The 21,509-nt window shown below is 44.2% G+C and overlaps 1 protein-coding gene across 1 annotated transcript; it reads right to left on the reverse strand.

Annotated features, from left to right (window-relative positions):
• Nucleotides 1-279: 279 nt before the first annotated feature.
• On the reverse strand, nucleotides 280-19,944 carry LOC111141884 (signal-regulatory protein beta-1-like). Its single transcript, XM_022494721.1, is given in 5 exon segments — nucleotides 280-377; nucleotides 5,150-5,479; nucleotides 6,068-6,388; nucleotides 9,068-9,421; nucleotides 19,770-19,944. Coding segments are annotated over 5 exon segments (1,278 nt in total).
• Nucleotides 19,945-21,509: the final 1,565 nt, after the last annotated feature.

The following is a 21,509-nucleotide window of genomic DNA, read 5'->3' on the forward strand; positions in this document are numbered from 1 at the left end:
CGTCTACTTTCTTCCCAGAAGCCCTAGGACTCTGTGTGCATTTCCTGACAGTCTTTGATGCCACCCACCTCCTACAGGACCCCACATACTCTTGGGAGTTGGACACTTCTCAGAGAGATCCCAGAGATTCCTGAGGGTGTGGAGAGAGGTGTATTACCTACTCTTTACTCTAGGTGGTGCTGACCCTCTGTGACCTGTGGGGTGCCCCGCTTCCTGACCTGGCTCCTCTGGGACTGAAATTTGCTTGCCCTCCCTGTCCCACAACTTACAGTCAGGCCCTCACTTCCTGTGGGCATAGATGGCATAGACAGTGATGAGCAGCAGCAGCTTTGGGCCCAGGGTGAGAGCCACGAGGAGTAGAGTAGACAGCTCTGGGTCTGGAAATGAAGGAACAGGAGGCACCATCAGGGTAGGCATCTAGGTTCTATTCCCAGGGGCCTCCATTTACATCATTCAAGGTGACTCAAACTTATTAATGTTCTGGAGGTCATTAATATCCTCCCCTGTGACCAGACTCAAGGCAGAATTTGGGGTAAGAACTTCTTCATCTCACTCACTCCTTTCTCACTGCCAGGTGTCCTTCTTGAGGGAAAAGGTGGGGAGAACGAACACTCAGGAATGTGTAAGTTTGGTTTACTGAATTGGTCCTCACACCCTGTGGGGCAGGTCATGGAGCCTCTTTCTGATGACCCAACAGGCTCACAGTTGACAGACGGTGGGCAGATGAGGTGGTTCAGACCCAAGGAAACCCCTCACTTCTGGCCTGCAGGATGACTCTGAGACCTTGTCTTTGGACCAGGACAAAGCCAAACTTTCTGGGCCATAGGGACAAATGTCTGCCTGGCCTCACGTGGAGTGAGAACAGATGTTGCGGTCAGTGAAGGTCAAGGCTGCCCTGCTTTGCTCCATGCACACGGTTTGACAACTCCCATGTACAGAGGTGAGGATGGAATCCTCAGGATGACCTGACCTCAGGAGACCTGCTGGATGGACAATACCCTGGGGAGGCAAGGGAATGGGGTCTAGTGCTCAGGAGAGTTTCAAACACCATCCAACCCACCTGGACCCCAATGCCACTGTCAGTTGATGTCTTTCTGTTAGACACAGGGGTTGGATCTGTAAATATAGTTTCAGATTCTTTGCCTTTTTACAATGACTGCTTTTTTAATATTTACACAAAGAAATTGAAATGATTTTTGAAATATGTGGAACAATTTTAAAGAAGGAGCAGAGAGCTCACCATATTTGCTCCTGGCATGTTAAGAAGATGGCAGGTCTCAGCTGGGGGTTGGGGGTGCTGGACTTTTTCTCTGTTGAAAGGGCTGTATTGCCCATGTTTGTACCTGCTTCTAGAGGGCAGCCTCTAGCAGAGGACTGGAGGAAGTGGGGATACAGAGACTTAGCCAATCCTCTCCATTTAATACACTCAAAAAGAACATCCAGCAAGCCAGCTTTCTGTCTGAGGCTGAGTCTCGCTGTGTACCGCATTGTTTTTAACATCTTCCTTTGCCAGTCCTGCCTCCTTCCCTTTCTCGCAAACGTGGATTAGCAGCACTCCACAGTGAGCGAGTCTGCTTCCCAGGACAGCTGGCAGGCAGAGTTTATCCGGGAGGGGTCTGGATTGCCAGCTCTAATGAGCACAGTTGGACATGGGTCCCTACCAGTTGGCTGGCCAAGAAGTCCCCAGTCCTGATGAACAGTAGAGCAGGGTAAGTCCCAGTTTGCCCTGGTTGGAACCTCACTGTGGTGACCTGGGCTGGTATAAGCAGAGGAGGGGTGTACTCTGGCAATCTGGAAATGAGTCGATCATTATAAGAACTATAGGTTGGGTGGCTATTGCTGGGCGTCAGTCCTTCACAGGAAGACAATACAATGTGAAGACCAATTGATCACACATGAAAAGTTTTTTTGTGAATGTCAGAGGACTTCCAGGCAACATTGTAGCCTCCTAATTCCTAGAGCTGAAGGGCAGAAAAAGCTTGAGGACATAATTTGGTCCAATATAATCATAAAAGCATCAGTACTACAGAGAGGATTGAATTCTCAGCTACAGTGCACCTGTTCTGCCAAAATAGGGCTGTGATGGGAAATATGCGAGAGAGAGATACTGAATTGTGGGATAGGGACACTGGGGCCAAGGCATTCAAAGCCCACAAGGCACTATTTGGCTGGTGAAGACAAGGCAACAGCTTAGTTACTCATCTTGGAATATAACCTCTTAACTCAAAGAAAAAAACAATAAAAGGACAGTAAATTCTATGGAAAACTGGTTCTCAGTAGTCCTTGGAGAGCAATGTCCAAACTGAAATTTCTTGGAGACTTAAGAGAAAAATCATAAAATTCAAATGCACAATTTCCTATGCCATTGCCCCTCTCCCCACCTTCATCAGCCACAGGAAAGGGCAGGAGAAACAGACAAGGGCAGGTAGCCAAGGAGTCTGAGAATTATTTGGAAATCCCATCAGCAATATTAAATCCAGCTTAAATTAGAAAATATTGGAAATGTGTCCTGTGGTCAGGACACAGATCATAGGAAGGGATTTCAAAGTATGCCTGACCCAAGAGGGTTGACACAGAACCCCCAGAGTCTGTGAATATGGTATCTTACACTGCAAGAGGGACTGCATGGTAATTAGCTAGGGTCTTTAATGGATCATTATCTTGGACTACAGGAATTGGAACCAACTTAATCACAGAGACACTTACAAGTGAAGGAGGGAGGCAGGAGAATGGGAGCAAGAGGCGTGATGACCACAGCAGAGGTCATGCATCCGGGGGCCTTGGCAGAGGAGTGGGGCTGCTTCTAGGAGTTGGAACAACAAGGACAAAGACTCTCCCCCAGTGCCCCCAGAAGGAATGCAGTTCTGCCATCCTGTTTTAGACTTTCCACCTCTAGAAATGGGAGATAATGAATGTGTGTTGTTTTAAGCTACTAAGTGTGTGCTAATTATTATAGCAACAATAAAACCCAATACAGGGGCGCCTGGGTGGCTCAGTGGGTTAAAGCCTCTGCCTTTGGCTCGGGTCGTGATCCCAGGGTCCTGGGATTGAGCCCCGCATTGGGCTCTCTGCTCAGCAGGGAGCCTGATTCCTCCTCTCTCTCTGCCTGGCTCTCAGCCTACTTGTGATCTCTGTCTGTCAAATAAATAAATAAAATATTTAAAAAAAACCAATACAGGGAGGCATGGACATTTTTAAAGGACAGATGTGAATAAAAGGGTCAGGCACAATTTAAAATGCATTACTCTGGGGGGAAGGTAAAAAGGAAGGAAGAGGTGCTGTTTCAAAATTGAGTGGTGAAGAGATGAAGAAAAAATGGGGATGGCAAACTTGGGGTCCTGAAAGAAGAACCAGAAAGATCACGGGACTTGGAACCTCTCCCCCACTGTCCAAGCCAACCAACCAATCCCAAGGCCCAGTAACATATGTGGCCATGCTATACTGAGAGAAGGGAAGTCCATTAAGCTAGAAGTATTGTGAAATAACCTCAATACCATAAACATGAACAAAAAGAGGTACTTCATTGCATCACACCCCTATAGACCTAGGATGGCAGTGGCTGGAGTCTTGGGATGGCCAGGGGAGGTGGCATCTTGGTGCAGCAGTGTCACATAGACATCTTACTCTTGACTCCAGCTTACCAACCCAGACAATCCTAGTATCCATTTCCAGCCTTAAGACACTAGCAAGGTTACTAGTACAGGCACACTGGAAACACCAGACATAATGGCCATAGCTTGAGCCTCAGTGCACAACCAAAGACTAAAACCCAAACCCTAGCTGATCCAGACAAGATGGTGTGTACTCATTTCTCCCCGCTCTCCTAATTCAGTATAAGCCTAATCCCTGGAAATCACATAATTCAAGCACAGGAGGACTCTGAAAGGTGGAAGAGGAAGCCAGGTGGGCTAGGTGTCTGTGGACTGGAGGAGGAACACAGCATCAGGCAACATGGTTCCATACTCCCGTGTCCCCAGGCACAGAAGGAGCCCCAGGTGTGTCATTCAAACAAAGAAAAATCTAGACTCAATAATCTCAGTTCTCATTTCAAAAAATGTGGAGGAGCAAAATAAGCAGAAGGGGGACAAAAAAGAAGAAAAAGCAATAAAATAGAAAAGAAAAGCAATAGAGAAAATCACTGAAACAAAAGTGGATTCTTTGAAAAGACTGGCAAAATTGAAATACTTTTAGCATTTCCAACAACAAACACTATGAGAAATGACACATTTCCCATATGAAGAATGAAATGGGATATCACTACAGATCCTACAAACATCAAGGATAGCAAGGTAATATCATGAGCAACTCTATGGGCAGAAATTTGGACCAAAGAAAAGAAATGGACCAAATTCCTCAAAAGTACAGCTTGCCATGAGCATCCAATATGAAATGAAGAATTTGAGTAGCCATTCAGATTCTTTTCAGATCAACAAAAAAAATTGTGGAGTCGCAGGTGTTTCATAGGAAAATTCTTTCAAGCATTTACAGATGAATGAAAACCAAGTTAGGTGCACAAAATAAAGTTATTGTAGAAGTTTTGGGAACTCTGAATATATATTCCATTTATTCCATAGTCCATGAGGGAATTATTGTTAGTTTTATGAAATGTATAATTGTATTGATTTTGTGGAAAAATCAATGTCATTAATCACATGGCCACACAATTATGGACTCCATTTGCTGCTGGATGTGCATGCATGACTAAGTCATCAGCGGACACAATGATGCAACTTTTGCATATTTCTAGTTTTAAGAGATATTTGCTGCCATGAATGATGAAAACATCTACAAGGGATAAAAACCACAACTAGGTAAGAAAGAACAAGAGGAGGGGGGTGGCTGGTCTGGCATGGTGACATAATCACTGACAGGTGAAGAAGCAGGAGGCAGGACCTTAACAATAAAATCATCTCCCTCCCTCTCTTCTTTCTTTCTCTAATGCATATTTATGTCAAAAGATCTATAAATATAAGTACCAAGTCTTACCATTGATCATCTTGGAGTATGGGTTTTGGGTGAAGGAAGCTCACACCAAAATTCTAGTTTATATCTATAGACTTCTGGATTATTCTATTATAAGCATGAATTACTACTTTTCACATAATAAAGGGTAAAATTTAAATGCCAGATCACGTGGCACAAGGCTCACCAGAGTTTCCATCTGTGCACTGGTCTTTTCGGTGGGCAGAGGTCTCCAGTATATGGCTTTTGCTGACCACCCTCTGGCCATCATGCTTCACCTTGCATGTGAGCACCATCTCCTCTGTGTGGCCAGAGAAATTGACCAGGAGCCAGCTCATCCAGTTAAAGGTCCCATCCTTGTTCTCTATGTTGCTTGAGGCTGTTTCTGTTCGGGACATGTTTCCATTCTCCAGCCAGGTCAGTTGTAGGCGCTGAGGGTAGAACTTCTTTGCTTGGCAGGTGACTTTCACCTGGTCCTCTGCAATGCATTGCTGGGAAACCACCAAGGTGAGCGGATCTGGAAAAGCACAGGGCAGAAGCTCTCACCTTATGGAACAGACAGAACACGGGGAAGGGGCTCGAGAACTTAGCTCCCCCCACACAGCTAAGGAGTCACCCAGAACAGAGCTAGGCATACAGCTGGTGCTCAAACACTGAGTCTTTCCATATGAATGAAATCCCTAAGCACAATGCCCAGCACACAGTAGGTGCTCAAGGACTGATTCTTAGCCTGGTAGGCTAAGAATGAGTGAAATCAAGATACTCAGCCCCACACATACAGTTGGAATAGAATAACTGTAGCAAAACAAATGACCTCACCAAGCACACGGTGGCATGGAGTACAGCAGGTGCTCAATAATTGGAATTGCTACTGTAAAGTAAAGGAAACTACCAAGCACAGTGCTTGGTACATGGTAGGTATTCACCCTGCAGCGGCCATGGAAACAGTAGGAGGGGACGGCACATCTAGGTGCAGGTGACCTGGAGGGTCTGCCAGGGGTCAGACTCCAGGGAAGCGAGGGCTTGGGGCAGGGAGCGGGGGAGGGGCAGGCTCGGAGACTTGGGGGCCAGACCCAGGCTGGGGCTGGGGGGGAGGGGCATCTACCTCAGAGGACCTCAGATAGGTTGGCAGTCCCACTAAGAGGAGGGCCCCCCTGCAGGGTCACGTGGGTCACCTCGCAGATGACCTGGGAGCGAACATCCCCCGGGGCCAGCACCAGCCTGGTTGTGCTGGAGATGCTGTAGGACGTTCTGTCTCCCTCTGGGTCCACGCTGGTCTGGGAGGCTGCCAGCTCATTCCCGTTTCTGAACCATCTCAGGCTGATGTTTCTAGGGGAGAAGCCGTGGGACTTGCAGGTGAAGTTCACTGTCTGCCCTGGCAAGGCCCTGACCACCGGGCCCAACACCGCGGGGAGAGAGGGTTTGGCTATAAGAAGAGCAGTTGTGAATAGTAAGCATGACTGTGGTCATCAGCGCTCAGGATATGTGTGAGGCGCTGTGGAGAACCTGCCACCCTCTGATAGCGTGCGGAGCACGGTGTCCTCTCCTCCTCGCACAGAGGAGGCCCTGAGGTTCCCGAGCTGAACTCTGAGTCAGGGGCAGGGCCCAGGTGCAGTTCCAGACCTGAGTTCAAGTCCCCCTCTCTCTTCTCTGCCAGGCGACTTCCCACCAATCTGGGCACAGGAAGGATGTTTCTAATGGGTCTGACTGTTGGCATCAACCGTTCCTATCTGCCTCCCTGCAAACCTCACTGAGGTCAGAGAGCGTGTGCAGCATTCCGTGCAGGGAAACAGGGGCAGAGCTGGACCCAATGGAAGCTGGAACCAGGCTGGCCAGTTGACCACAGGTGTGGTGGGGACACAGCGTGGCTCCCCCTCTGTGAAATGGGACACCAAGCATTTCTCCTTCCTGGGTTGCAGGGAGGGGCAAGTAAAGGAATGCTAGCAGTTTTGTTTGGAATTTATCACTGAAAACGCATATCGAAAGGAGATAACTCAGAAGGTGGCTGACAGTAATCCCAGCCTCATTATAACGTTAAGATCCCCCTCTGAATATTCATCCAAAGCCCTCATAAGTGTTAGCCTTCTTGCCCCTGTTTGGGGCCATAGGTTTGGAAATTATTCCCCAATATCTTACCTGCACAAATAAAGACAACTTTGTGAGGAAACTCCCCCTGGGTGGTCTCTGTCTCTCCTTCACCAGAGAACTAACCTACTTTGGTTCAGGTACAAAGGGGCTGCTCCTTACCCCACATTGCATCCCAGGGGGACTTCTGTGGCCTCCAGCCTTCTTTTCCACAAAAGAGCAAGAGTCCCACCCTCTTGAGCCCAACAGTGACCGCCCCCCACCTCTTCCCTTGAAGATTCTCCACTGCAAGTTGGTTATGGGGAGAGAAGTCCCTCTGGGTGTCCAGACCTGGTGACTAACAACAGAGGGAAGATGTGGGTTCCCAAAGCTGAGTTTAGAACATGAACTCTTGCTCATGTTGCTGAAACACCCTCCAGGAAAGCATCTCCCCTGCACCCTTATTCTGCAGAGCCAGGAATGGGGTGCCTGGTGAGGCTGGCACTGTCCAGTGCCTCTATTCTGTCCAGGTCATTGCCCCAGTCTGCTCAGTGAAGGAGCAACATCACACAAACTGGGGAAAGACTCCGGATGCTCTTACATGTGAGAAGCAGTGTCCTCCAGGAACAGGCTCCACACTTTATGAGATGTTTGTGTAACTGTCTGATCTGGGGGTGCAAAGTAACAACACCCTCTCTCATAACTTTTTTTTTTTTAAAGAGAGATCACAAGTAGGCAGAGAGACAGGCAGAGAGGGAGGAGGAAGCAGGCTCCCCGCTGAGCAGAGAGCCCGATGTGGGACTCGATCCCAGGACCCCGAGACCACGACCTGAGCCGAAGGCAGAAGCTCAACCCACTGAGCCACACAGGCGCCCCTCTCTCATAACTTTTTTAAATGCTTACTACTGAAAAAGACAACACGAGGTTTTCAAGGAGAAGGTCTGAACTTTCTCCTACTTTGACCAGCACAGTGAGCATGCAGAGAACAGGGCTGTGAGTCCCGATGCTTGGGTTCATTCTTGGCTCCTGTGCCTGCTTAGGTCAGGTCCCCTGAGCCTCAGTGTCCTCATCTGTAAAAGGATAGAGATGGGTCCTCCTTGCTACCTCTGGTAAGAGGAGCAGCTGCCACATTGAAACATGGGGTTGGCCTGCTGCCTGCCCTTTCCCCTCTGTCTTTACCCATTCTCAACCAGGGCACCACCTGCGTGGGCAGCTTGAGGAAGAGGAAGGAGTGCTCTTCCAGGAGGAACAGACCTGCCCGGTGCTAGTGCTGGTGCCCAAGCAAGGATCGTACGACTGGGAAGTCCTATAATGTCTGCACAGTCATAATAAAGCCACCTGTCCAAATCCAGGGCGTGTGGGGAGACTCAGTCACTATGAAGTCAGTCCCTGAATTGCATGAAGCTTTTCTGGACAGACCCACAACAAATGCCCAGCCTCTGGCATCTTCTCCTTCCGGGGTTGTCAGAGTAGACAGCGAGCCTGTGCCTCTTCTCACTGTGATTTTGCTGAAGCTGAAAGAAAGAAAGTCATTGTCCCACCTCCCTACCCTGTGTGCATATGTCCACACTGGAAGGGAAGGGAGTATAAGCTTCATGATAGAGGAGACTTTGCCTGTTTTGTTCCCTGCTGCTCCAGGGCATCTGAAACAAAGTCAGCACAGCAGGTGCTCAATAAGTGCTGAGTGGAAAGAAGCCTGGCCACCTGGGAGGGAGTGCTCTCTGGAGACAGGGTGAGCTTGGGCCTTATGACTGGGAAAGCACCTCAGACTCTCAGTCCCTCATCCCTGGAACCAGAGAGCTGGTCAGGATTGGAAAAGGGAGCTTTGGAGTCTGTAGACAAGAGTTCTAGATTTTCCCACCATTTTCTAGCCATGTGGCCTTGAGCAAATAGCATGACCTCTCCAGGCCTCAGCTTCCCTGATCCATGGAACGGGCTGAAGTCAGGGGCACTCACCACAACGCCTGATTCTCAGCTGTCAGACAATCTTATTGACCTATTGGCACAACCAAGGGATGGCGGAGGCCCACATCATACTCACTGCTCACGGTGACCTGAGTGCCTGGTCCAGACTTAATCTCTACATCAGGGTACCCTTTCTGGAACTTCACACAGTAGTAGGATCCTGTGTCTGCTGGGGTGATGTTACTGATGTGGATGGAAAAGTCCGTGTTGTTTCTCCTTGTGGCGTCTGAAATATTTGTCACTCGGGGGAAGTGGCCTCCTTTGAAATTGAAGATTAACTCCCGGCCTGGCCCTGTCCCCCTGAACCACTCAACCTTCCCCAAGGGGAGCAGGGAAGTCATGGTGCAGTGCAAAGTGGCTGTATGTCCGGCTGTGATAGACACTAACTTCTCAGGCTAGATCACCTGCAGCTCTGCCTCACCGGCCACACCTGGAGGGAAAACAGAGCAGTCATTTACTCATCCTTATGTGATCCTGTGTGTTTTCTCAAGTGTTGATCCACAACAGCTCATTGACTGAGTGTGCACTGTGAGCGGACCTTGAGATAAACGTGGCGTGTAGCCCTCACCACAAGCCTGTAAGATGAAACTCTATCACAAATGCGGAAATAAGACACAGAGACTCAGTAATGTCACACACTGCAGGTTAGAGTGCCCTGATTGGAGCTGGAGTCCCTCTCTGAAAGTGTCATGCTTCACCAAATGTTTCTGGTTGTCCACTTTCTGGCCTCATGGAGTGTTGCTCTTTCTGGACCCTTGTATTCAGTGGGACCATGAGACTTCTTTAGACCACTGTGTGTGAGCTAAAGGAAGGGATGTGTTTTCTGGGCTGTGCATTGAACTTCAGGAACCTCTGTGGATTAACTTCCTTCTTCCATATGCATGTGCCCATGCTGGAGTCTGTTGATCAGTCTGGATACTTGAGTGACAGTGATGACAGAGCTTTTGACAAAAAGTGAACTGGTAGTTTAAATGAGCGGTAAAAGAGAGTTTCAAATCCCTGTGGCTCCCCGCCCCCAACTGCAATCATATTATATCAGCTTCTAAATGCTGCTATAGCAAATTATTAAAAATGTAATGTCTGAAAACTGCATGAATGTACTGTTTTATAATTCTGGATCAGGAATCCAAATTTGCTGTTGCTGGGCTAAGACCAAGGGTCAGCCAAGCTGCATTTCCTCTGGAGGTCTGTCCCTTGCCTTTCCAAATTCTAGAAGCTACTGACATTCCTTTTCTCATGGTTCCCATCTTCCCATCACTCCAAATTCTCACCTCTATTGTCACTTATCCTTTTCTAACTTTGACTTTCCTGCCTCCTTCTTATAAGGATCCTTGTGAACATATTGAGACCGCTTTGATAATCTAGGATAATCTTTAGGTCAAGAGTCTTAAGTCAGCCATTTTTGCAAAATCTCTTTTGTCATGTAAGAGAAAACTGTTCACAGGTTCTGGGTATTAGGATATGGACCTCTTGGGTGGGGGGCATTATTTCATTGACCGGATGTCTCCCCAGACATTATGGAAACCAGTTACTGTAAAACAAACAAACAAACAAACAAATCCTTTGTCTAGGCCATTATCACAGAGGCCGATTGAGCAGGTAACTTACTGGAATCTCTAAGAAGAAATATTGAAGAAGTGAACTAGTGAAGGAGTTTGTGAAATTAAACTAGAAATCAATAACAGAAGAATAAATTGAATATTCTCAAATATATTGACATAAAACAACACACTCTTAAAAAAAATCAAAAGGCCCAAGAAAGAATCACAGGGGAAATTAGAGAACATATTGATTTGAATGAAAATGGAAACACAACATGCCCAAATCTGCAGTCTGTGGTGAAAGCTGTGCTAGAGTTAAATTTATAGCTGTAATGCCTACATTAAAGAAAGATCACAAATCTATTAACAACCATACACATTAAGAAATCAGACAAAGGAAAGAAAAATAAATCCCAATCCCAAAGCTAGCAGAATGAAGGAAATAAAAAGACTAGTATAGAGTGAAAGAAAATGGTAATAGAAAAACAACAGAGAATATAAAAAAGCCCAAGAATAGTTCTTCAGAAAAAACAATATGATTCACAAAACTTTAGCTGGATTGGCTAACAGAAAAGAAAAAAAGACAGAGAGAGAAGACTTCATTAACTAATATCAGAAACAAGAGAAAGATTTTACTAGCCATTTTTTATAGCAATAAAGGGGATTCTAAAAGAGTACATCGAAAAATGCACACCAATAAATTGAATAACCTAGATTAAATGGACAAATTTCTAGACACACACAATTTATGAAGACTGAATCATAAAGACATAGAAAATATGAATAGAGTATCACTGGTAAGATCATTGAATCAATAATCAAAAAATTCCCAACAAAGAAAAGTCCAGGACTATGTAGCTTTACTGGTGAATTCTTAAAATTTTCATTTTTTAAAAAACCTTCATTTATTTATTTTAGAGAGACAGAGAGAAAGGGGGAGGGAGTCGGGGGGAAAGCAGAGGGAGAGACAAGCCAACTCAGCGCTGAGCATGGAACCTGACTTGGGGTATAATTCCACAACCCTGAGATCAGCCAAAATCAAGAATCAGATCCTCAACTGAGGATATCTGAATGACTGAGTCATTCAGGTATCACCCTGCCAAACTTTTAAAGAAAAACTAACACTAATCCTCTCCAAACTACTCCAAAAAATTAAAGACTTAGGAAGACTCCTAGGTCATTTCGAGTCTTTTTGAGACTCATTCTAGGGCAGCAAAGAATACAAAGAATACCAGCAAAGATACCACAGGCAACAAAGAAACTACAAGAAAACTACACACCAGTATCTTATCTGAATACTGATGCAACAATGTTCAACAAAACATCAGCTAACCAAACTCCATAGCATATTAAAAGAATTATACACAATAATCAATAATCAATTCTTCCTGGAATGCAAGAATGATTCAACATAAGAAAACCAGATAGGGTAATAGGACACATTTATAGAGCGAAGAAAAAATTACCATGGTCATCTCATTTGATGCAGAAAAATCACCTGACAAAAGTCAACATTTTTCATGATTAAAAACAATAAGCTAGGAAGAGATGGAAACTTACACAAAATGAGAAAGTCATATGAGAAAACTAGAACTACCTCATCCTTGATGATGAAAGTCTGAAAGTTTTTTCTCTAAGGTCAGGAACAAGGCAAGGATGCCCACTTTGACCACTTCTATCCAACACAATACTGGAGATTCTATAAAATGCAATAGTCAAGAAAAATAAATAGCATTCAAGTTGCAAAGGAATAAGTAAAACTATCTCTCTTTGCACATGACATGATTTCATGGGTAGCAATCCTAAAGATTTCACACATAAAAGTAAACTGTTAGAGTTAGTAATAAATTCAGTTAGTTTGTGTTATATAAAATCAACAGTCAAAATCAGATGCATCTCTACACAGTAGTGATGAACAACTCAAAAAGGAAATTCAGCAAGCGATTCCACTTACACTAACATAAAAAAGTATAAAGCACTTAGGAGTAAATTTCTGCATGGAAATGAAAGACTTGTACACTAGAAAGTGCAAAACATTGCTGAAAGAAATGAAAGAAGACATAAATAAATAGAAAAACATCCCCCATTAGTGATTGGAAGATTTTACATTGTTAACTTGTCAATGCTACCTAAAGCAACCTACACATTCAATGCAAGCACTTCCAAAATCCCCAGGGCATTTTAAAAAAATAAATAGAAAATTCCATTTAAAAATTCATATGCAATCTCAAGGGACCCCAAATCACCAAACAATCTTGGAAAGAACATATTTGGAGAATTCACGCTTCTTGATTTGAAAACCTACTACCAAGTATAATAATCAATACTGTGAAATGACAATAAAATAGAGATATAGAGCAATGGAATAGAATAAGAGAGCCCAGCAATAAACCCTCACACATAAGATCAAAGGATTTTCAACAAAGGTGCTTACCTTTCAATGGGGATGGGAGGAAGAACAGTCTTTTCAGCATAAGGTGCTGGGAAAACTGAATATCTACATGCAAAGAATAAAGTTGAACCCTCACTTTATATAGAAAAATGAACTCAAATTGGATGAAGGGACCTAAATGTAAAAGTTAAACTATAAAATTCTGAGGAAAATAAGTGTAGGCAAAACTCATGATACTGGATTTGGCAATGACTTCTTGGACATCACATCAAGAGCATACATAACAAAATAAAAATATAGAAATTGGACTTCATCAAAATTAAAGACTTTTGTGCAGAAGAGGGCAATATCAAAAGTGAAAAGGCAACTCAGAGAATAGGAGAAAATATTTGCAAAGCATATGTCTCATAAAGGATTATTAACAAGCATATAAAAAGAACTCCTACAATTCAACAAGAAAATAACAAAAAGTCCAATTAAAAAATGGACCAAGGACTAGAGTAAACGTTTGTCCAAAGAAGGTATTCAAATAGTGAAAAAGTACATGAAAAGATATTGAACATCACTACTCATTAGAAAAATGAAAATTAGAACCACAATGAGATACCCCTTAATCCCTTAGAATGGCTTTGTCAAAAGCAAAACAAAACACAATACAATATAAAAAAAATCAGAAAATAAGTGTTGAGTAAGTTGTGGATAAATTGAAATTCTTGGACATTGTTGGTAGGAATATAAAATGATGTGACCACTGTGGAACCAGGGGTATTTTCTTTAAAATTTAATTATATATAATTTACCATATGATTCAACAATTCTATTCTTAGGTAAATATGCCCCAAATTATAAGAAGGTACTGAGATAATTGTACATCAATGTTCATAGCAGCATTATTCATGATAACTGAAAGGTAACAGAAGAAAATTCATTTCTATCAGTAGATAAATGGATAAACAAACTGTTGTATATAGATATATGCAATGGAATATTATTTAGCCTTAATAAGCAATGACAATCTGATATGTTCTATAATGTGAATGAACCTAAAAAAATATCCTAAGTGAAAAAAGCCAGACACAAAAGGGCAGATAATATGATTCCACTTATATAAAGTGCCCAGAAGAGACAAATCCATAGATAGAGAAAAGTAGACTAGGGCACCTGGGTCGCTCAATTGGTTAAGCGTCTGCCTTCCATTCAGGTCATATCCTAGGGTCCTGGGATAGAGCCCCATGTCTTGCTTCCTGCTCGGCGGGGAAACTGCTTATTCCTTTCCCTCTGCCTCTGCCCCCAGCTTATGTTCTTTGTCTCTCAAATAAATAAATAAAATCTTAAAAAAAAAAAAAAACTAGAATAGAGATTAACAGTGGCCATGGTGGGAAGAAGGAATGGGGAATTCTTGATTAATGTGTGCAGAGTATCTGCTTAGGATGTTGAAAAAATCCCTGAAATATACAGTGGTTCTGGTTTCACAACATTGTGAAAGTACTTAAGGTCACTGTACTGTAACCTTAAAAATGGTTGAAACAGTAGATTTTACACTACGTATATTTTACGTAGTGTAAGAATTATGTACTCAAAGAAGGTGATGGGCCCATGTAGAGCCTTTGAGTGGACTAAATGGCTCAAGGGAAAAGAGAAAATGTTCTAGGGGCTGGTAGATTTGAGAAACCTGCCCTTGAATGGGCTGATAGAACCATGGGAGTAACCAAGCAAGGGTACCAGGAGGCTTCAAACTCGTGTTCGGAAAAGAATTGTGGGTAGTTCTATATCTGGACAATGAGTTACGCATTGAAGGGACATGAGTCACCTTCAGGCAATCATTTAACTGCAAGGGCAAGACTTTGCAGTTTGATTTCCCTGCCTCAGTGACAAGCTAGTCCCTGGAGACTGACATCAAGAAATACAAAATCATTTCTTCTTACTTGAAGTGTCCTCAAAACCAGGCAGGGATATAAGTCAGAGAAGCAGGCTGCTGTTGCATCACACATACACCCAATGTTCTTTTCAATTTCTTAGCTACTCCTCAGGGAGGAAATTTGTGATTCACCTTTGCAGAGTGTGAGCTGGTAAAGCCCATATACTTAGTATTATTTGCAATCAAACATGGCCTAAGGAGGGCACATGCTATTATAGGCAGGTCTTGGTGTGCCAAGAACATCAGGTGCTTTGGTTTGTAAGTCTTGAGGAGAAGATTGGGGTTGGGAAGCCTAACTGCTAGGAAAATAATGGGAAGAAATAGGAATGCACCATAGAGGGAGAAATGGAGGGAATATGAGAGAGAAGAGATCAGAGAGTCAAGAGGATCCAGGGAAGGGTGAAAACTCTGCCATCTGTATATCTACAATCCTCACAGTTCATCTCTGGCCCAGGCCTTGCCCCTAAACTCTGATTTTTATGTACAACCAGCCACTCAACATTTTTCTTAAGTAGAAATAAACCTCTCAAAACCAAACCAAACCAAACCAAACCAAACCAAACCAAACCAAACCAAACCAAAACAAACCAAACCAAAACAAAACAAAACAAAACCTCTCACGGCTAACATGTCTCAAACTGAAATCTTCAGTTTCCCAAACATCCTTGTACTTCTCAGCTGAGGCACCTTATTCTCCTAGATGCTCAGGTCCCAAGCCCTTAGAGCCTGTCTGTCTGTCTGTCTATCTGTCTTTCTCTCTCTCTCTTTCTTTCTTTCTTTCTCTCTCTTTTTCCTTTTCCTTCTTTCTTTTTTTCTTTCTTTCTAAATTGTGGTATGTTAGTCACCATAACAATACATTGTTGGCTTTTTTTTTTTTTGAGTCTTTTAAAATTATTAACATATAGTGTATAATTTGTTTCAGGGGTACAGGTCTGTGATTCATCAATCTTACACAATACACAGCACTCACCATAGCATATACCCTTCCCAGTGTCCACCACCCAGCCACCCTATCCCTCCCATCCGCCTCCCCTCCAGCAACCCTCAGTTTGTTTCCTGAGATTAAGAGTCTCTTTTTTTTAAATCATTTTTTAAATTTATTTTCAGCATAACAGTATTCATTGTTTTTGTACCACACCCAGTGCTCCATGCAATCCGTGCCCTCTCTAATACCCACCACCTGGTTCCCCCAACCTCCCACCCCCGCACCTCTTCAAACCCTTCAGATTGTTTTTCAGAGTCCATAGTCTCTCATTGTTCACCTCCCCTTCCAATTTCCCCCAACTCCCTTCTCCCAACTCCCCATGTCCTCCATGCTATTTGTTATGCTCCACAAATAAGTGAAACCATATGATAATTGACTCTCTCTGCTTGACTTATTTCACTCAGCATAATCTCTTCCAGTCCCATCCATGTTGCTACAAAAGTTGGGTATTCATCATTTCTGATGGAGGCATAATACTCCATAGTGTATATGGACCACATCTTCCTTATCCATTCATCCTTTGAAGGGCATCTTAGTTCTTTCCACAGTTTGGCCACTGTGGCCATTGCTGCTATGAACATTGGGGTACAGATGGCCCTTCTTTCCACTACATCTGCATCTTTGGGGTAAATACCCAGTAGTGCAATGGCAGGGTCATAGGGAAGCTCTATTTTTAATTTCTTAAGGAATCTCCACACTGTTCTCCAAAGTGGCTGCACCAACTTGCATTCCCACCAACAGTGTAAGAGGGTTCCCCTTTCTCCACATCCCCTCCAACACATGTTGTTTCCTGTCTTGCTAGTTTTGGCCATTCTAACTGGTGTAAGGTGATATCTCAATGTGGTTTTAATTTGAATCTCCCTGATGGCTAGTGATGATGAACATTTTTTCATGTGTCTGATAGCCATTTGTATGTCTTCATTGGAGAAGTGTCTGTTCATATCTTCTGCCCATTTTTTGATATGATTGTCTGTTTTGTGTGTGTTGAGTTTGAGGAGTTCTTTATAGATCCTGGATATCAACCTTTTGTCTGTACTGTCATTTGCAAATACCTTCTCCCATTCCGTGGGTTGCCTCTTTGTTTTCTTGACTGTTTCCTTTGCTGTGCAGAAGCTTTTGATTTTGATGAAGTCCCAAAAGTAAAAATAAAACTGGGGGCATCACGTTACCTGATTTCAAGCTTTACTACAAAGCTGTGATCACCAAGACAGCATGGTACTGGCATAAAAACAGACACATAGACCAGTAGAACAGAGTAGAGAGCCCAGTTATAGACCCTCAACTCTATGGTCAGTTAATCTTCGACAAAACAGGAAAAAATATACAGTGGAAAAAAGACAGTCTCTTCAATAAATGGTGTTGGGAAAACTGGACAGCTATATGTAGAAGAATGAAACTCGACCATTCTCTTACACCATACACAAAGATAAACTCAAAATGGATAAAAGACCTCAACGTGAGACAGGAATCCATCAGAATCCTAGAGGAGAACATAGGCAGTAACCTCTTCAATATCAGCCACAGCAACTTCTTTCAAGATATGTCTCCAAAGGCAAAGGAAACAAAAGCCAAAATAAACTTTTGGGACTTCATCAAGATTAAGAGTCTCTTATGGTTTGTCTCCCTCTCTGGTTTCATCTTGATCCTCTGTCTTGTTTCTCAAATTCCTCATATCAGTGAGATCGTATGATTGATGTAGTGTTCAATGATTCATTATTTGTGCATAACACCGAGTGTTCATTACAACACGTGCCCTCCTGAATACCCACCACTGGGCTAGCCCATTCCCCCACCCCTCTCCCTTCTGAAGCCGTCAGATTGTTTCCTGGAGTCCATAGTCTCTCATGGAGCCTTTCTTTCCCACCCCAATCCTATGCATTAGGAATTGTGTTGGCTCCCTCTGCAGGCACCCACAATCTGACCTCTTTTCCATTTCTTTCCTGACTGCTATCTTGGTTAAAAGTGATTTTCCCTCTTCGCATGAACGCAGTGATCTCTTGAGGCTCTAGTTTCTTCTATTTATGCCCTGTGGTAGTCTATTCTCAACCAAACGCTAGAATAATTTAAAATTCATGTCAGGGGGCGCCTGGGTGGCTCAGTGGGTTAAAGCCTCTGCCTTCGGCTCGGGTCATGATCTCGGGGTCCTGGGATCAAGCCCCGCATCGGGCTCTCTGCTCCGCAGGGAGCCTGCTTCCTCCCCTCTCTCTCTGCCTGCCTCTATGCCTACTTGTGATCTCTCTCTCTCTCTCTCTCTGTCAAATAAATAAAATCTAAAAAAAAAAAAAAAAGAATTTAAAATTCATGTCAGATCATGTGACTTCTGTCTTCAAAACCTTACAATGGCAACCATTTCACTCAGAGTAAAAGTCCAAATACTTAGGGCCCCCCTGGTGGCTCAGTCAGTTAAGCATCTGCCTTCAGCTCAGTTCATGATCCCAGGATCCTGGGATCAAGCCCCATGTCAGTCTCCCTGTTCAGTGAGGAGTCTGCTTCTTCCTCTCCCTCTTACCCTTCCACCTCCCACTTGTGGTCTCTCTCTTGCCTTCTCTCAAATAAATAAATAAAATCGTTTTTTAAAAAAAAGTCCAAATACTAGAACAGAGCAGGAGAATTCTGTTCTCATGTTGTTCCCATGCTATTCAGGAAGGCTCTTCCTCCAGAAAAATCACATGGCTCACTCCCTGACCTTCTTACAATCTTTGCTCCATTCTACCCCCTCAATGAGGCCCACCTCGGCTACCTGTTTAAATACATCCTACCTGAAGATTCTCTCACTGTCCTATCCAGCCGTACTGTCATTCTTTTTTCTTAACACTCATTGCTTTCTGTATTCTATGTTATTTACTGATTTGTCATGTCTTCCTGTCCTTTCCTCCACTATGATAGAACTTCCACAAGGACAACTGCTTTGTCTCATCTGTACAGATGTAGGAATTTCCAGGTGTGTGTGGCACATGGTGGTGTTCGAGAAATTGGAAAAGTTATTCCTTATGAAACCTCCTGAGGTCTGGAGGTGTCAGCTGGTACTAGATGATGGGGATCAGGATATACAAATGTGGATGTAATTATAGATGCCAATCAGGCAGGAGTCTTCACATCTTTTATCCCCTTCTTCCCTTCCCATCCCAATCCAGCAGGGAAGGGAATCTCTAAGGTAGTAATGCACAAAGTTCTACTCATTTTACGAAGACAGAAGTTTGCTTGTCTTAAGAGCTCAGTGGAGGGTGAGCAATAAGTCTAGAGAATTAGGAAAGAGGGTGAGTAGCTGAGAAGGAATCACACATCTGTTCAATGTGCATTTCATGTAGACTGGACCCGATGTGAAGAGAACAATATGGAAATCATTTTTAGGAATTTCATGTGTGTGTGTGTGAGTGTGCATGCCTGGGATATGTACCCTTCCTTACATCCACTCATATGCACAAACACACACACACAAGTGCATTCACAAGTATATATAAAGTATAGCCTACCATGATAGTATACAGATTGTTTTGAGGAGCAAATGAAATGGTAATACATGTTAAAGGCCCAGTAAAAAATTCAGTTCATGGGAAATATCATTAACAAGAGTTTGTGAATACACGCAGCACGGTGGAACTCTGGAGACCTCTGCGTGTGATGCGTGATGGCTCTTCTGTTTGCCTCTCTGTGTTTTCTGGTGTTTCTGCAATTGGCCTCCATGGAGGAGCCTGGAGCTGAGTGGCCTGGACATGAACCCCAGATACTCCACTAACTTAGGTAGGTGACACTGGGCTGGTTGCTCTCTCTGCCTCAGTTTCCCCATCTGCTAGTCAGGAGTACAGTCATAGCTACCAGGCAGACCTTCTGCGGAGGGTCTGGGTAGCACACCTGTGTTTACCAGGAGGCCCCCAAATGCCCAGGGGCAGGGAGAAGTTGAGGAGGCAGGGAATGAGGAGTCTCCACCAAGGCAACACTCACCTGTGAGTCCCAAGAGCAAAGCCAGCAGCAGGTGAGGAGGAGGGCAGGGTCCGGAGGCAGGGGCCCACATTGTAGAGGCCTGAGGATCCCACTCTCTGCAAATGTGTGTGCTGGGGCAATGGGGCCTCTGTTCTGTGTTCTCTGTTCTATCTGTGATAGAAGAGGAATTGTGCATGATTAGTAACAGGATTGTGAGGCAACAATCTGCTTCTGGATTGTGAAACAGACGTCAGACAGAGAATGCCTCACATGGTGATTGGGGCTTCTTCTTACATTTCAGAGAGAGTGGTCAGGCCCAGCAGGAATGATGTTTCCTGCCCGCCTGGGGTCTCTGCTCTCTGCACTAGACCCCTCCCCCATCTTCAGATCTTCTTGGCCATTCCACACTTGGGAGCTCCAGGTCAAGAAGGATCTGCATTTGGGGGCTGTGTCTCATGTCCTGAGCCCTGGGTGGCTTGTGGCCTCATTCTGCACCAGTACCCACCAAGAGCTACCGAGCTGGAGGAAAGAACAGGTACGCCATGGTCTGCAAAACTTTGGGATCGAGTGAGGTCTGCTCCAGAAATGACTCCCTATTCCAACCCTTTATTGAAGGAAATGGCAAAACTTTGCCCAAATGTGCAATGCAGTGTGGACGTTGGAAGTAGTATGTGCTTAGGGTGTCTGGCTGGCTTAGTCAGTGGATGGTGTGATTCTTTAAATTGGGGTTGTGGGGGGTGCCTGGGTGGCTCAGTGGGTTAAAGCCTCTGCCTTCAGTTCGGGTCGTGATCCCAGGGTTCTGGGATCGAGCCCTGCTCGGGCTCTCTGCTAGGCGGGGAGCCTGCTCCCCTCCCCCGGCCTGCCTCTCTGCCTACTTGTGATCTCTGTCTGTCAAAAAAAATAATAATAATAAATTGGGGTTGTGGGTTCAAGCCCCAAGTTCAGTATAGAGATTACTTAAAAAAGAAATAAATTCTTTAAAAAAAAAGTTGTTGGATGTGTTTACTTCCAAGAAAAAGCATCATTTCCTCCATTCTTTCAGGAGAGGAAGTGGGTTCTGTGTCTCCGACATCACACTCCCAGGCATTTATCTGAGTGTAATGAAGACTACTGCCTCACAAAAACCTGTGTGTGAATGTTTAGAGCAGCATTCTTTGTTATCGCAAAAACCCGGAAATACCCAAACTGCCCAATGATAAGTGTGAGTGGTCGAACAAACTGTGGTGCATTCCTACAGGGAAATACTACTCAGCAATAAAAGAAATCAACTAATCTTCATGTTTACAGCTTGTAAGTTTCCAAAGGCATTATGTGGAGTGAACAAAATCACTCTCAAAATATCCCATACTGTGTGTCTCCACTTCTACAACATTCTCGAAGTTACAGAGAACAGATCAGCATGTGCCAGAGGTTTGGGTGGTGGGGTTGGCTGTCACTAAGAAAGGCTAGCACAAGGGTAAGCTCTGCAGCCATGGAATTGTTCTGTACCCTGAATATGGTGGTGGTTACCCAAAATACACATGAGCAGATCAACACACACAAAAGCTGGGAATGTTATAAGATTGAGCTCTAAAACACAATGTCCTTGCCATTATAATGTGGACACGGACTATGATGTCATCTAAAATTAAAGTATTAAGGTGGCGGGGTAGAAATGTGCACATGTAGTGTGGGTTCTGGAGTAATGGAGCTTGTATCCCCACCATCCGGAGTGGGAAGTCAGTGAAAAATGCCTATGGGTGAGATCAGGGAGTGATAATA

The sequence above is a fragment of the Enhydra lutris genome, unplaced genomic scaffold, assembly GCF_002288905.1.
Source record: "Enhydra lutris kenyoni isolate GAN:26980312 unplaced genomic scaffold, ASM228890v2 scaffoldscaffold6, whole genome shotgun sequence".
NCBI classification, from domain to species: Eukaryota; Metazoa; Chordata; class Mammalia; order Carnivora; family Mustelidae; genus Enhydra; species Enhydra lutris.